Source organism: Pseudopodoces humilis, chromosome 3 (genome assembly GCF_049639895.1).
Source record: "Pseudopodoces humilis isolate 2021_Gansu_Grassland_sample_001 chromosome 3, ASM4963989v1, whole genome shotgun sequence".
Classification (NCBI taxonomy): Eukaryota; Metazoa; Chordata; class Aves; order Passeriformes; family Paridae; genus Pseudopodoces; species Pseudopodoces humilis.
In genome coordinates this window covers 50,354,995-50,368,304 of record NC_142202.1, presented here as the reverse complement: position 1 = coordinate 50,368,304, position 13,310 = coordinate 50,354,995, and the positions used below count along the sequence as shown (strand labels likewise).

Genomic DNA, 13,310 nt, shown 5'->3' with positions numbered 1-13,310 from the left:
GTGACAGATATGTGTCCCTTTTTGATTTCTGTGGTGTTTTATAGCAGAGAAGGTGAGGGAATGCAGCAACTCATACACTAGAAAGCAGTCAGTACTAGTGAACTTTTTCAGCAGAACTGAATGGCCTTTGCAGGGACCTTACTTTATTTCTAACTATGGTGAGTCACTATTTTGGTGCAGCAGAGGGAAAAACCAAGCCAGAGAATGCAACAAAGAAACTGACAGCAGGTAAGCACAGTTTTCAAAATAATGATTGGTGGCAGAGTAGGAAAGAGTAAGTAAATTGCTGAAGGACAGGATTTATCGAACTTTTGAAGATGGAGTGTATCTTGAAACTTTTACAGATGTTCCTCCTAGAGAATGCATTAAAGAAAACATACAAATGACCATACTTGGTCAAACCAAAGGTTTATTTTTCCTGGTATCCCATCCTCAGCAGCATGAGCAGGTTCTCAGGATGAGAGCAGGAGGCTGTGCATGGTACATCCTCTGAACACTCTCCCAGGTTCAGCATATTTCAATCTCAAAGAACTTCCTGATTTATATGAGGTTTTCTATATTTAATAACCCTCAGGTACAAGGAGTACTTGGTGTACATGGTTATATGGAGTTCTCTTCCATGTGCCCATGACATAAAGGAAAGGTTCGGCTTCCACTGCATCCTTCGGCAGCAAGTGACACCAGTCTAATGCTTCCTATGTCAAGGGCATTTCTATTTGCTTTGAACCCAGAGCTACAGCACAATCCTCCCACTATATCAGATAATTCTACTTGGGAAATATATATACACACACACACACACATATATATATATATATATATATATATATATGTATGTAATGAGAATGATAGCCATACATGAGACCCAAAGAAAAACAAGGGCCAAACTTCCCTAGATGGCACTGAGTAGTAATGATGATTCTGCACCACTTGCAGTGTAAATATGGCTGGAAGGGTCAGCACTGCAAGACCAGCCTGAGATTTGGCAGTGTGAGAGATGCAGTAGAACAGTGAAGAATAAAAGAATGTACTTTTAGCTAAACTGAAGATTAATAATTTTAGATGCTGCTACAAGGAAGCTGGTGAAGGAGATGAGGAGCCTGTCAATGGGCAGTCAGAAGAAGGGCAGTTATTACCTCAAGTGGATCTGGCACTGATTGAGGAAGTTTTTAGCTCTGAGTTCATCCAATCCCCATTCCCTGCATTGGACATTCCTGTCCCTGAATTTTGCCAAGTAGCAGATTCATGACTTGCAGACTGCATTTGAACTCAAGAGGCAGATATCTCCCAGCATAGTGTTTGTGGACACAGGGAGTGGGGTGAAAACTAATGACAACAAACCATGCACCAAGAGATAAAACAGTCAGTTAAATCTCTCCATTTTTGATATCTCTAAATGCAGGTAGACAGCAATTCCCACGAGGAACTGTTCCACATGGGAAATTGCAACACACAGGGCAAAAATCCTGAGATGCACCTCAGCAGCCCCTATGACAGGATATAAAATCACACTTCCCTCACAGGAGCATTTTTATGATTCTCTCTGCTGCCACAGCAGAGAACTCTGCAGTTTTATGCCCATCATTTCCTGATCAAGAGAGACGGTTATAGATCATGAGGGACCTATTTGCCCTGAAACAGCTTTTTGCCAATCGATCTCATTGGCATTATGGGACCATGTCAGTGTAGCAGAAGCTAGCCAGCTCTTTGCTTGTTTTGAAGCACATTGATCTCACCAAATATACAGAATTAACCCACAGTCCAAAATCAATGGATGAAATCCCCAAATGCTCATGAGTCCTCTTACAAAACTGAGTGACAGCAAAATTTTGGAGGGAGTGCAAGTCTATTTACAGTTGAAAAGATCCCAGCAATGAAAGACCTGACTATAGTCCAAGTCTACTGGACTTTGTTTAAATATATACACCGGCCCTGGAACACAGCAGCTCCTGTCAAAACTGGTGTAACAAAAATGCCATCTATGGTGGATCGTCTAAGTGAATGGACTGGTTCATCTAAATCTTCACCTTTAAGAAAGCAAGTTAGCAGAAAATAAAAGATTACTAAATTAACCTGGAGACTGTGGTAAAAAAAAATAAAAAAATAAATTGACACTTCTGGCTTTCTTTTTTTTTTTTTTTTTCTGGCAATACTGTACTGTGAATGCCAGTTGAGGCATCGTCACAAAAAAAAATAAATATGGGTGGGGAGACATTTGTTCTTGAAGAAAAACAGGAAGCAAATGAAATGGTTGTGAAGTTTTAAATTTCATCTGGGTACGCAAAGACAAAACAAGGCAGCAGATGTATTTACTTCCAACCTCACAGATCCCTGCATGCGGTGGATTTCTCTATCCTTGAAAGTACTGTGATGCACTGGGATGTCCATGGCTCAGACCCTGGAGTCTTCTGCTTACACCTGCATTTGGGCCAGATAGTGGCACTGGATTTAAAATAATCCAAATTATTTGTGTCCTTCTTGTTATTACTCAAATAATTATTCATTATTCTGATTGAAAAGTGCAGAGTAGCAGCACTGTAAGTCTTTGGAAATGGGTTTGTGGCACTCTAGTTTTTTGCTTCCTTTGGCTTTCCTTCTTCCCAGATAGCTTATAATACTTTTATATTACTACTCAAGCTTAGAATTTTAGTTAAAATGAGAGTGGTTTTTTTGCGTGAATCTGCAAAACTGATCCTGTGTGTCCCTACTGGCAGCCACTCACAATCAGACTTTATGCACCCTAATGCTGGAAATGCACTTACCTAAATTAGATATCCCATTGCAGCAGAGCTCACCGATAGCGGGGCAGATCAGCGCTGCCTGCACCCTGGGAATCAGCTGGCTACTCCTTATCTTGCCAGAGATTGAATTTGTGACATTTTTTATTCTAAGGCTCAGCTGTCAAGATGCCAGAATTGTTTGTCAAGTCAGCTTCAAGAATAATGGCAAATCCCTGACATTCTCAAATGGGTTTGAAGGTTCTCTGTTGCAAAGCCGCTTTACAGAGCTTGTTCTTTATTACAGTACTTACCTTTACATCTTCGTTCTCACAGCCACTTCAGAGGCAGTGAAGGTAAGGCAGCCACCAACCTAATCCATTCCATACACTGAACGATTTTGCAAGCTCAGCAGGCATTGTATTGCCTGCAAGAGCTCTCTTCTGAAATAAACCTTTTCTTCTATAAGAACTATTCGTGCATCTGCATATTTCCTTTCAGAAGCATAGGGGGAACTATGCCTGGGGAAAAAAAGTAATGAAGGGAGAATTTTGCTCCAGTAATAGCCTATCTGCACCTCACAGGTAAAATTTGTGCTGTTTCTTTCCCTTGCCATGACCACTTTGCAGTTGAGCTGACCCATTACCCTGCATGGGGAGGGACTGAGTTGTCATCTGCCAGCTCCCTCTAAGGAGCTTTGGAAAAGAGGCAAACCCCTGGCCTCACAGGAGAACACTCACCCACACAGCTTTAGTGTCCAGAGCGACTCCCCAAGAGCCTCTGCAGTCACAGCTCTGCGTGTTCGAGGGTGGCAGCATGGCCCTGGCAGCTTGTGGCCCTTCCCTGGTGTCATGGTGTGACACAGTGCCATGGAACACGCCAAAGTAACAGAAACTCCTTTCTCTGCAGCAGCTGCTTTTGCCACAGCAATGTCACTAAATAGATTTGGGGCAGAGGTGCTGTTTCTTTGGCTTTGCATTGCTGGAATTCTGAGCATTAGCTTCTCAAGCACAGATCTCTGCTTGGCGGGATAGAAAATAATCTTAAAACCCACTTCTAACACTCTCCATGGCTTGGGGAAGTGGAACACCGGGCCCTAGTGAGCCCCTAATGTAGCAAAATGTAAGAACCATTTAGGTTCGTGTCTTACTGAATTAAGGCTCGGTGAAGGCAGAAAATGCGTAAATGTTTTAGTGCAACGAATGAGAGCATTCCTGACGGCAGCTGGGAAGGGTTATGGTGACTGCTCTATATTGCCACCTAGGAATCTGTGTTCACATCGCAGCCCGAGTCTTCAAAGTTTGCCAATTCATGTGCCAACACGTCCGATCTATACAAAACACAAGGAGGAACCCCACTAAAAAATAATCTCTGCTTTCACACCATACTTTAGATGCAGAGATGTAGCGAAGATTTCTTGGCTGTGAAGGTCTTACTCACTGTGCTTTTCGTCATGAGTATGAATCTGCCTGAATCTGTAATGAAACTCAAGTACAGAACAACTTGTCCTTATTTCTGACCCTGAAAGTGGCATCTGACGTTTTTTGGCTGCTGGCTGCTGGTGTGTGCCAGGCACAGGACTCTGGGTGTTGTGCCCTACCTGACCAGCAGCAGGGAGACAGGCAGGGGTGAAGTTTCCAGAAAGAAAAGAATGGATCCAGATCAATACTACAGCTCTGTCAAGACCAAAATTTTCAGATTTTGAGGAAAAGCATTGAAGTAGATGAAGATGGGGAAAGCCTAAAACTTGAGTAACAAATAACCCAAACTCCTTCTGCAAAATCTTCCATTGAAAAGGCAGCTCTAGCTATCATTTTCATCCTCTCCATCAGTTAGCTACTGCTTAGTTTCTTTCCTGAACTGTGGCATTGAATATCAGCAATAAAATATGAGTATACAACCATACTTAATCACTGTTAAGTAGATTCCCCAGAAAGAAAAATAAAGTGTGCTGCTTGTGTTGGATGACAGAGCTGGATGCAGCACAAATCAAATTGTAATAGTTTTATCAAGCCACTGCAACATCCAGGTGACCAAGAGTTCAGCACTCAGCACTCAGAAGATACCCCAGGACATAACTAGATATACAGATGATTCTGCTCATTCATAACATCTACTAATTAAAAGAAAACAACAACAACCCCCCCCCCCCCCAAATATGTTAAGCAATTTTGAAAGTCCAAGACCTGCATCCCAGATTCTCTAAGTCAAGCAATTTCTTCCAGGGTGCCAGGCAAATGCCCCCCCATCTCTTTTCTTTTGCAAAATATTGTAAATCCCAGGGCCAAAACCGTGTAGCTGTGCATTCTCTTGTGGTGTGTTTTGTGTACATCAGCTTTCTGATATTCAATGAAGAATCAGACTCATATGCTTGAGGAAACATAACTTTTTTTCCAGTAAAATTGTGATATGGATATATTTAGCTGGTTTTCATATTTTTGTAATAACATGTCTTGTTGGACATTCTATCTGTGCTCCTGAATGTTCATTCACTCATGAAGATGCACTGACAAAGGGAACCTCTCTGTCCTTCAGATCCTGGGTTAACTTGTGCTTTGAGAAACAGAAGGGAAAATCCATATTCTACCCTTTAACCAGGTGTACATGGTTTGGAATTAGACTAACCATAAGGATAAATTTGCAGAGATACTCTGAAGACAAAAAAATGTACTTAACAGAATTAAGACAATTCAAGTCATGAGGAGTTAATGGTGATATACGCCACAGCCTTTAGCTGTTTTTATCTACTGATGATACTGATCATTTTTTTACAGCAGCTGGTAAACCTGACTGGTTTACTATTATGGCCAGTTCCAACTCATTATTCTCTCTTATTTGACTCCCATGTCAGGCAAGAAATGGTCTGTGACTTTAGAAGTTATTGCTCTTTATCAGAGAAATCCTGAATTCTGTTAAATAATTGTTGGAATCTTCTTGCTTTGTCAGGAACAAAATCAATAGCTCCTAATTAAAAAAAAAATCTGTAATTTTGAGAACAGAGCTGGTGTTGCTTTTACTTGATAAAAGACAAATTTATTAAGAAGATTAATGTGCCCAGAGCAAAATTTCTTAAAACTGTCCAGTAAAAAAAAAGATATCACAGAATCACAAAAAATAGATCCAGCCATCTTTCCTGCAGCCAGCTCGTTCTCTCTGCCTCTCTCCTTCATGTGCACTGCTCTCTTCCAGAGCCCAAATTCAAGTGCATTCACTGCAGATTCACCTCACTCTTTGGCCATTGGTTTCCAATGCTGTCACTTTTATTTTTCATGCAACGTTTTTCTTTTCTGCAAACTATCACATGTTCCCCATGCACCCTAATTTGTAGCTCACATATTTTCCCCATCTATCTTTATCCCATCCCATATACCTCTTTGAGCATTGTTTTCATGCTCTCTACCTGGGTTTTCATCTCAGGCTGCCTCTCTTCTATTCAAACACAATGTCCAGCACTGAAGTGTGACTGGCTTTCTTAAGTCTCAACCTATAAAAAACCTGAACCTGGCTCAACAGCAGGTTTATAGCCTTATTACTTAAAATGTTGTTACAATGAAAAGATCTCCTGGTTCTGTGTGTGTAATAAATCTCCAGAGGGGCAGGCACAGGCGGGTTTCAGTGCTGGCTGTCTGGCAGTGAGGGCCCTCACTCTGGCGCCTGTTCTGTGCTCAGCCCAGCTCCACAGGACACTAGGACACAGCCCGGGCACAGCTCCACGAGAAGCTGGGACACAGCCAGGCCTGAGCTATATAGGGATCTGGGATGCAGGGAGCTGGTGGGCAGAAACATGCACAAAGGTAGAAAGAAGCAATCTGGACATAGAAGATCCTGCTGGTCCATCCCTTCCCTGCCCTTCTGAAAAAAAAAAAAAAAAAGCAGAAGCCTCTGTAGCAAGTCGTCAATCATTTGCAGAGATTTTAAGGATGGACACTGGAAAAAAGATTTGGAAGATACAGCAGCAGTAAAGGATGAGAAAAGAGGGCATGTGCATGCTCATCAATTCCTGACAGAAACGGGGTGGAAGTGAAAACCCTCCTGATGACCTCCAACAAGCAACTGAAGCATGAATATGGCAGCTAATTGAGAGCAGAGTTGATTGCCTCCACTGCACTTAGAGACACCAGCTAGAAAAACACAGAAGAAACCTCAAAGAAATACGGGAAATTACATAGGACACAGGCAGAGAGTGTTAGATGTTAACCTTTCACCATGAAAAGCAGCAAAATGCTCAAATGTTAATTTAGAGACCAGAGCTGAAGGGCTTGCACCTTTTTGCCTATTAAAGCCTTTAGAGCAGATAAGCATTTTTGCAGCAAAAAGAATTACAAGAGGCTATTAAACACTGGCAATAATCTATCCCTGGTTGTATGCAGAGGTTTGGATTGTTTTTAGTGAACTGCAAAATTTAGTTCGTTCTCAGATGGTTCTTTGTAGGTTGCTGCATATTTTCCCTGTGGAAATGATGGCAAATACAAGATTAGTAATGTATGCAAATTTTTAATCTATCCTTAGAAATTTTAACTGTACCTGCCTCAAAATAAATTGTCCTCTCGTTAGTTTCTTAGAGAGAAGAATGCAAAAAGATAGTCTGGCTTTTGTTGTCCTGTTGCATGTGTACTTGTGTGCGTGCATGTGCGCGTACGTGCACTTCTAGGAGTGCTGCAGCAGGTGCTACTCAAGGATGTGCTGACACTGAAATTCCTGTTTATTCTCAAAGCCGTCATTGTGCATCAGGTTCATTTATTATCTGACAACAAGGATGGTTTCCTTCTCTAAATCAACCTGCAGGCGCATTTGTGTGGAGCTCTAAGATGAATTCGGCAATAACCACCGACCACAGCCTGGTCTGGCATAACCCAGTTTCAGCCACGGGCGTATTGTGTACCTTTCATACAAAGCAAACAGGTAAAAATTAATGCTTAAGTCATCTCCTAGCGCTGCCATGAGACATAGATGGCAGTACAAATACTTAACATTGTAAAATGAAATTAATATTACGTCCTTTAATAATGCAGCCATTTTATAATAGAACTATTAATAATGAGCGTCATCTTATTTTATTAATTCTAGAGTTATAACACTTACACCAGTGACATTAAACCATCTTAAAAATGTAACCAAAAAAATCACCGCTGAGAACCACAGAAATTTTGAGCTGTACTGAGGTCCCAGCACTAGAGAATCCTGTGTTCTTGTCTGTCTTTAGTCCCTCTGTCCATGACAGTATTTATAGTGTGTGGTCACATGTTGAGGAAACTTGGATGGTATAAAGGCATAAGAATAACTATAAATGAAGCAAAAATGAGCACCCTGGAGTAGCAACAATAAGAAAACCAGAAGGCTTTTGGAAAGCAGTGCATTTTATTCCCACATCTCATTCTGCAGTCTTCCGCTGATGCTATTAAAATACCTCAGGACGAGGCAGTATTTTTATTTTATTGTGCGACAGTGTCTGTTACTGAAAAACTGGATTGCATTTGCCAAATTCCCATTTTAATTTAGGGAATTTACAGGTAAAAACAGAACACAATATAATCACATTTCGACTATACATGCAAATGTACAACATTGTAACAGCAGCTTTTTTAATAGTCAGAACTGTTTGAATTTCCACAGATTTCTACTAATAATTTAACAACAATAAGTGGCAAAACGTTAAACTGCCCCCAGGAAAACATCCCAAACAAGAGTCCAGTGGGAGAGCTTCCTACAGCACGTGTCAAACACAGTGTGTGCACTATGGGATCTAAGACTGGCATCCAGGTGATAAGAAGATCCACATTTTTTGTGGACAGAAAACACTGAGCACAGTGAGGACAGATCAGAACTGTGTGTTTCTCTCCAGCCATCTGTATGATTACAATGCAGTTCAATATAGCAATGAGTTCAGTAACACAGCAACTATAAGTCATAGGCACAAACTTCTTTAGTCTAGGATACATTTGAAAAACTAACAAAAGCCCTATTATATTAGCCTAGAAACAATAAATAGTACTTTTATTGAAAAGAGCCCATATGGAGCTTGAACAGAAGGTAAACGTATTTTGGCATACAGCCAGTACCTCTTAAACACAAGCTATACATAAGATGTGATGTACAGAGCTCCTGTGCCCTGTCCCCCAGCTCAGCAGCTACAGGCTTTTAGCATAAATGCCCTTTTAGCCATCTCTTTCAAAATTCATGGGTGATGCCAGGTCAGCCAACATCTGCAATCATTCTGAAAACACACTGCCACAGCACCTGATGTTTCTGCCTGCATTAATTGACAAGAACCTAAAGCTCCCCCAGAGAGCAGTTTTGCAAATATTCCCTGCTGGGCAAATTGCTCACTTCAGACTGAACGCGCTGGGAGGCTAATGCTGCCTGCTCAGCTGGAGAGAGCACTGGGCTAGGCACTGGTTAATTAGGGCTCTGGGAATAATTGATTTTCAGTTCAGTGGCTTAATAGATAATAATAAATAATTATTAATAATTATTAATAACAACAATAACAATATTAAAAACAACAGCAACAACAACAACAAACTTGGTTCATTTTTTCAGAAAATGATAACAGATTTCAGTCTGTTGTCAAGGTGGCCCCAATGGCTGCAGTACCCTTTTGGGCTGAGAAATACTCACAGGCAAATCTCTCTGTCTAGTCTGAGCAAAGGTTCCACCCAAGTACTCCCACATACCAAATGAAATTTGGTACATCTTCAGGCGAAGAAACAGTCAAACATTTGTTTCCACAGTCCTTCCAGTTAAACAGATGTGGGACAAAATACTAGCAGAGGTCTCGCTGGAGTGCCTGCCTCCCGCTTCCCACACGAGTGTTTGAGTGTCCAAGGGAAAAAGCAGCTCTGCCCCTTGCAGCCCATGGGGACAGGGACAGTCTGGGCACTGGGGAGATGCTTCTACCAAAGCCATGGATATCCTCGTGCCAAACACACTGAGCATCCCGCTCCCCAGGCACACGGGATCTGCTGGAGCACCGGGCAGCTCCTGCTGCCTGCCCTTTGTTCCCGTGGGCAGCACAGGACAAGGACAGCACAGGCAGATACGCACAGAAGAGCCACATACCAGCACGTGGCCAGCACGTAGCAGAACTGTCCTGCTAAAGCATCCCTGGGAACTTTAGAGTTGGCATCCCCAGCCCTGCTCTCAGCCTCTGCTTATGAGAGAATGTATGGAGAGGACACCTGGGTTTCAATCCAGGCTCTGATTCATCCAACTTTAGGGTACAAGGAGGGATAACACAAGGCACACACTTTCTCCCTAAATTTTTATAGCCCTCCCAAATCAAATCAATACATACCAACATTTCCAAACTCTTCTATTTGAGTCAAGCTAATATTCCAAATGCTACGTGTAGTTAAAGCTCATAGATAAACATCCTTCTTTTGCCAATCAAAGCTTCTCAGAAGCTGAGATCTGGTTCTGCTTTCATGTACACCACCACAAGACTAAAGCATTTCTACTGAAGACACAAAGCACCCAATGTAAACCAGGTCCAAGGCTCAGCCTGGAGGGATTCAATTTGTCAGATAAGAGAGTGATTTTACATTGATATAACTGAAGTGGCACAACCTCTAGCTCTGTTGCAATTGTATTGACACAGAGGAGCACAAAAAAGTACAATTAATATGAGTTTATATAGTAGGAATTAGTTATGCAGAGTACCTATAATTGTGTGGTTACAGATACAGAAGCACATTGACAGAGCCCCCAGACGTGTTAAAATCACCAGGCTCCAGTCACAATCTAAGGTATAGGCCACTGCTGTGTCACTGCCAAGTATCTCAATGGCATTGATGCCCCTCATACTCCTGGCTGCTGGGCAAGCACCCCTTGACTTCCCAGCTCTCTCTGTGTCTGCAGCAGAGTGTCAGCACCTTAGCTGAGGTGGGTCTAAAGTAACATACTGAAAGCAGCTGAAAGCAAGCCCAAAGCATGAGCAAACTATGACCTTTTGCTTTTTGACAATGAGGTAAAGTCATCCTGAATGATTTGGATTTGTAAGCAATGATGTGGAAATGTATGCTCTGCCTTCCCCCTGTACTGAAAAACAGTGTCTGTCCTCAAGCCATAGGTTTTCAAATCTACTTTTTAAGGGTTTGGTAGCTCTTCATTTTCTATCAAATAATCCTTCTTTGTATAATTAGCACCCCTCACCAACCTCCATACTCCAAGATAGGCTTCTTTCAGAGAGCTTCTGTTCACTTCTTGTGTGATGGTGGATTTTCCCGGAACCGCAAGTGCCTTGGCTGATTTCTCAGTGACATCCTTCTCTTCCTCTCCACTCTGTCTCTGCCCTGTGGATGATCCTTCCACCGCTGCTTCCTCAGACCCCTTCCCCTGGGAAATAGTCTCCATGGCAAACAGAGCTTGGTCTCCAGCCTGCCTTTTCCCTTCCTCTTCTCTAGCTTCTTTCTCCAGGTCCTCATAGTTGCTCTGCCGCCTGGTCTCAACATACTTGGCCACACAGTAAATGACAGAGCCCAAGGTGTTGACCACAACACCAGCTATAAATAACTTTGTGGGCTCCACATCATTGAATGCCACCATGCCTACCGTGATGGTGGCTATGCTCTTCACCACCCCTACAAAGCTGGTGGTCACAGCCGAGTTAATGTAAGTGCAGTGAAGGGTGGTAAAGTTCATGGCACAGCTAATCAGGACACAAGCAATAAAGATGCATACCATGGCAGGGTCCTTCCACCCCGGGAAGGACCAGACATTGATGGAATCCATGCTGGCAAAGGAGCAGATGATGAGAAAAGGGGTGGCTGAAACAGCGATGGCGTACTGAGCTGTCAGGGGTCCATATTCACTATCTACACTGGTTTTCTGAATGAGCACCAGGTAGGCAGCGTGTATCAGCACAGCCAGCACGCCTGTCACATAGCCCATAGCATCCCCAGTCAGGTCACCAGCTCCTGTTACAAGAGTCACAGAGAGAAATAAGCATAGGTGTTGTACATGACACAAAAAGAGAGCTCTGTTTTGGACTAGAGGGATATTTAGGAAATAGGCATCATTGCACTTTCCATAACACACAGGATTTGTCATGCTTGTCCCAAGTCTTTCCTCCCATCAAATCTCTTATCCATTTTTTCAGGCTGCAAATATATTGAGTGTTTTTCATACCCCCTCCAATACCCCCTCTAAATCCCACAGCCAAAACCAGATTGACTTCTCCCTTTTGTGAAGGCACTGTGGAAGATTTGCAGCTGAAAACACACACACACACACACACACACACACACACACACACACACACACAGAGACAGACACACACACACACACACAGTGACCCTGAGCATCCTGTGCCATCACAGACACATGCCAGCTCTGGCTGGCTGGCTGGGCTACCTGCCCTCCAACCCACTGGCCACTCTGCCCCCTCTTACAACGGAGCTCTATGGGATCCCTGAAGCAACAGTCCTTCCGAGCCCCCTGTCAGCCTCTTTGCAGATTAACTTACACACTGTGCAAGTGCTCTGTTGTCTGAGGCAGCCCCCAACCCAGGAGTGCTGTCAGGCCACAAAGTGCCAGCTTTGTCTCCCACCCCTCGAAAGCAACACGGTTCCTCCTGGCCCCAGAGGCTGTAGCTGACCCCTAAGCTTGAACCTGCCCTTGTAAGATCGCACTTGCCCCAGCAGGGCTGTAGTGCCGTGGGCTTGCAGCTGCTCCCAGAACATTACACCAACCCCTGTAGATGCACCCACTCGCCATAAGAATGCACTTCCCTCCATAAGGTCACACCTTCCCTAGTAGGGTTACAATAAGGCTGCACCTACTCCCACAGGTTTACACCGACCCCCATAAAGATGCACCTATGTCCAAAAGGTTGTACCGAGCCCTGCAAGGATGTACCGATCAGAGCGGGGCTGCATCCCCACTTGCAAGGCTGCACCTGCCAGCCCGTGAGGCTGCACCTGCCTCCGTGGGGCCGCAGCTGGTCCCCAGGACTGCAGGTCCCCCGTATCCTCGCGTCTTTCTCCCCGGGCTGGCGCTGCCCTCCCCGTCCCGCGCCCAAAGCCCAGATGGAGCGGCTACCGCTGCGACCGCTCGTCCCGTCCCGTCCCGCTCTGTCCCGTCCCGTCCCGTCCCGTCCCGTCCCGTCCCGTCCCGTCCCGTCCCGTCCCGTCCCGTCCCCTCGGTGCGGTCGCGCTCACCGGCCAGCGCGGCACCGCAGGTGGTGATGAGGACGGCGACGAGGACGCCGGGCGAGGGCATGCCGTCGCGGAGCACCAGGGCGCCGGTGACAAGGGTGACGAGGGGCAGGCAGCGCTTGAAGACGACGTACATGGGGAGGCTGAGGCCGCGCAGCGACCAGAGGGTGAGGGTGGACTGCAGGGTGGCCAGGGCGGCCACGGCGGCGAAGGGGCGCGCCAGGCGGGGCCCGAAGGGCGGCAGCCCCGCCAGCCCCCGCCGCCGCAGCGCCTCCAGCCCCAGCGCCGCCGCCGCGCTGCTGAGGCACTGCAGCAGCGTCAGGAAGGCGAAGTGGTAGCGGGCCAGCAGGAACTTCAGCAGGATGTTCAGCGAGCCCGAGCACAGCCCGTGCGCCACCGCCACCGCGACGCCCCGCGCCCGGCCCCGCCACCGGAGCAT

At 44.9% G+C, this 13,310-nt stretch overlaps 1 protein-coding gene across 1 annotated transcript; it reads right to left on the bottom strand.

Annotated features, from left to right (window-relative positions):
• Positions 1-9,857: 9,857 nt before the first annotated feature.
• SLC35D3 (solute carrier family 35 member D3) lies at positions 9,858-13,310 on the bottom strand. The gene is made up of 2 exons (XM_005518468.2): positions 12,875-13,310; positions 9,858-11,632 (listed from the first exon to the last, which is right to left on the bottom strand). Exons 1-2 carry the CDS (start codon positions 13,308-13,310, stop codon positions 10,803-10,805), a joined length of 1,266 nt encoding a protein of 421 aa, XP_005518525.2. The 3' UTR covers positions 9,858-10,802.

Excerpts from the sequence above, each read along its gene's own strand:
- SLC35D3 (XM_005518468.2), bottom strand. The coding sequence starts at position 13,310 with ATGCTCCGGTGGCGGGGCCGGGCGCGGGGCGTCGCGGTGGCGGTGGCG. Across the intron at positions 11,633-12,874 it reads CTGCGGTGCCGCGCTGGCCG|GAGCTGGTGACCTGACTGGG; the intron begins GTGAGCGCGACC and ends CTCTTGTAACAG.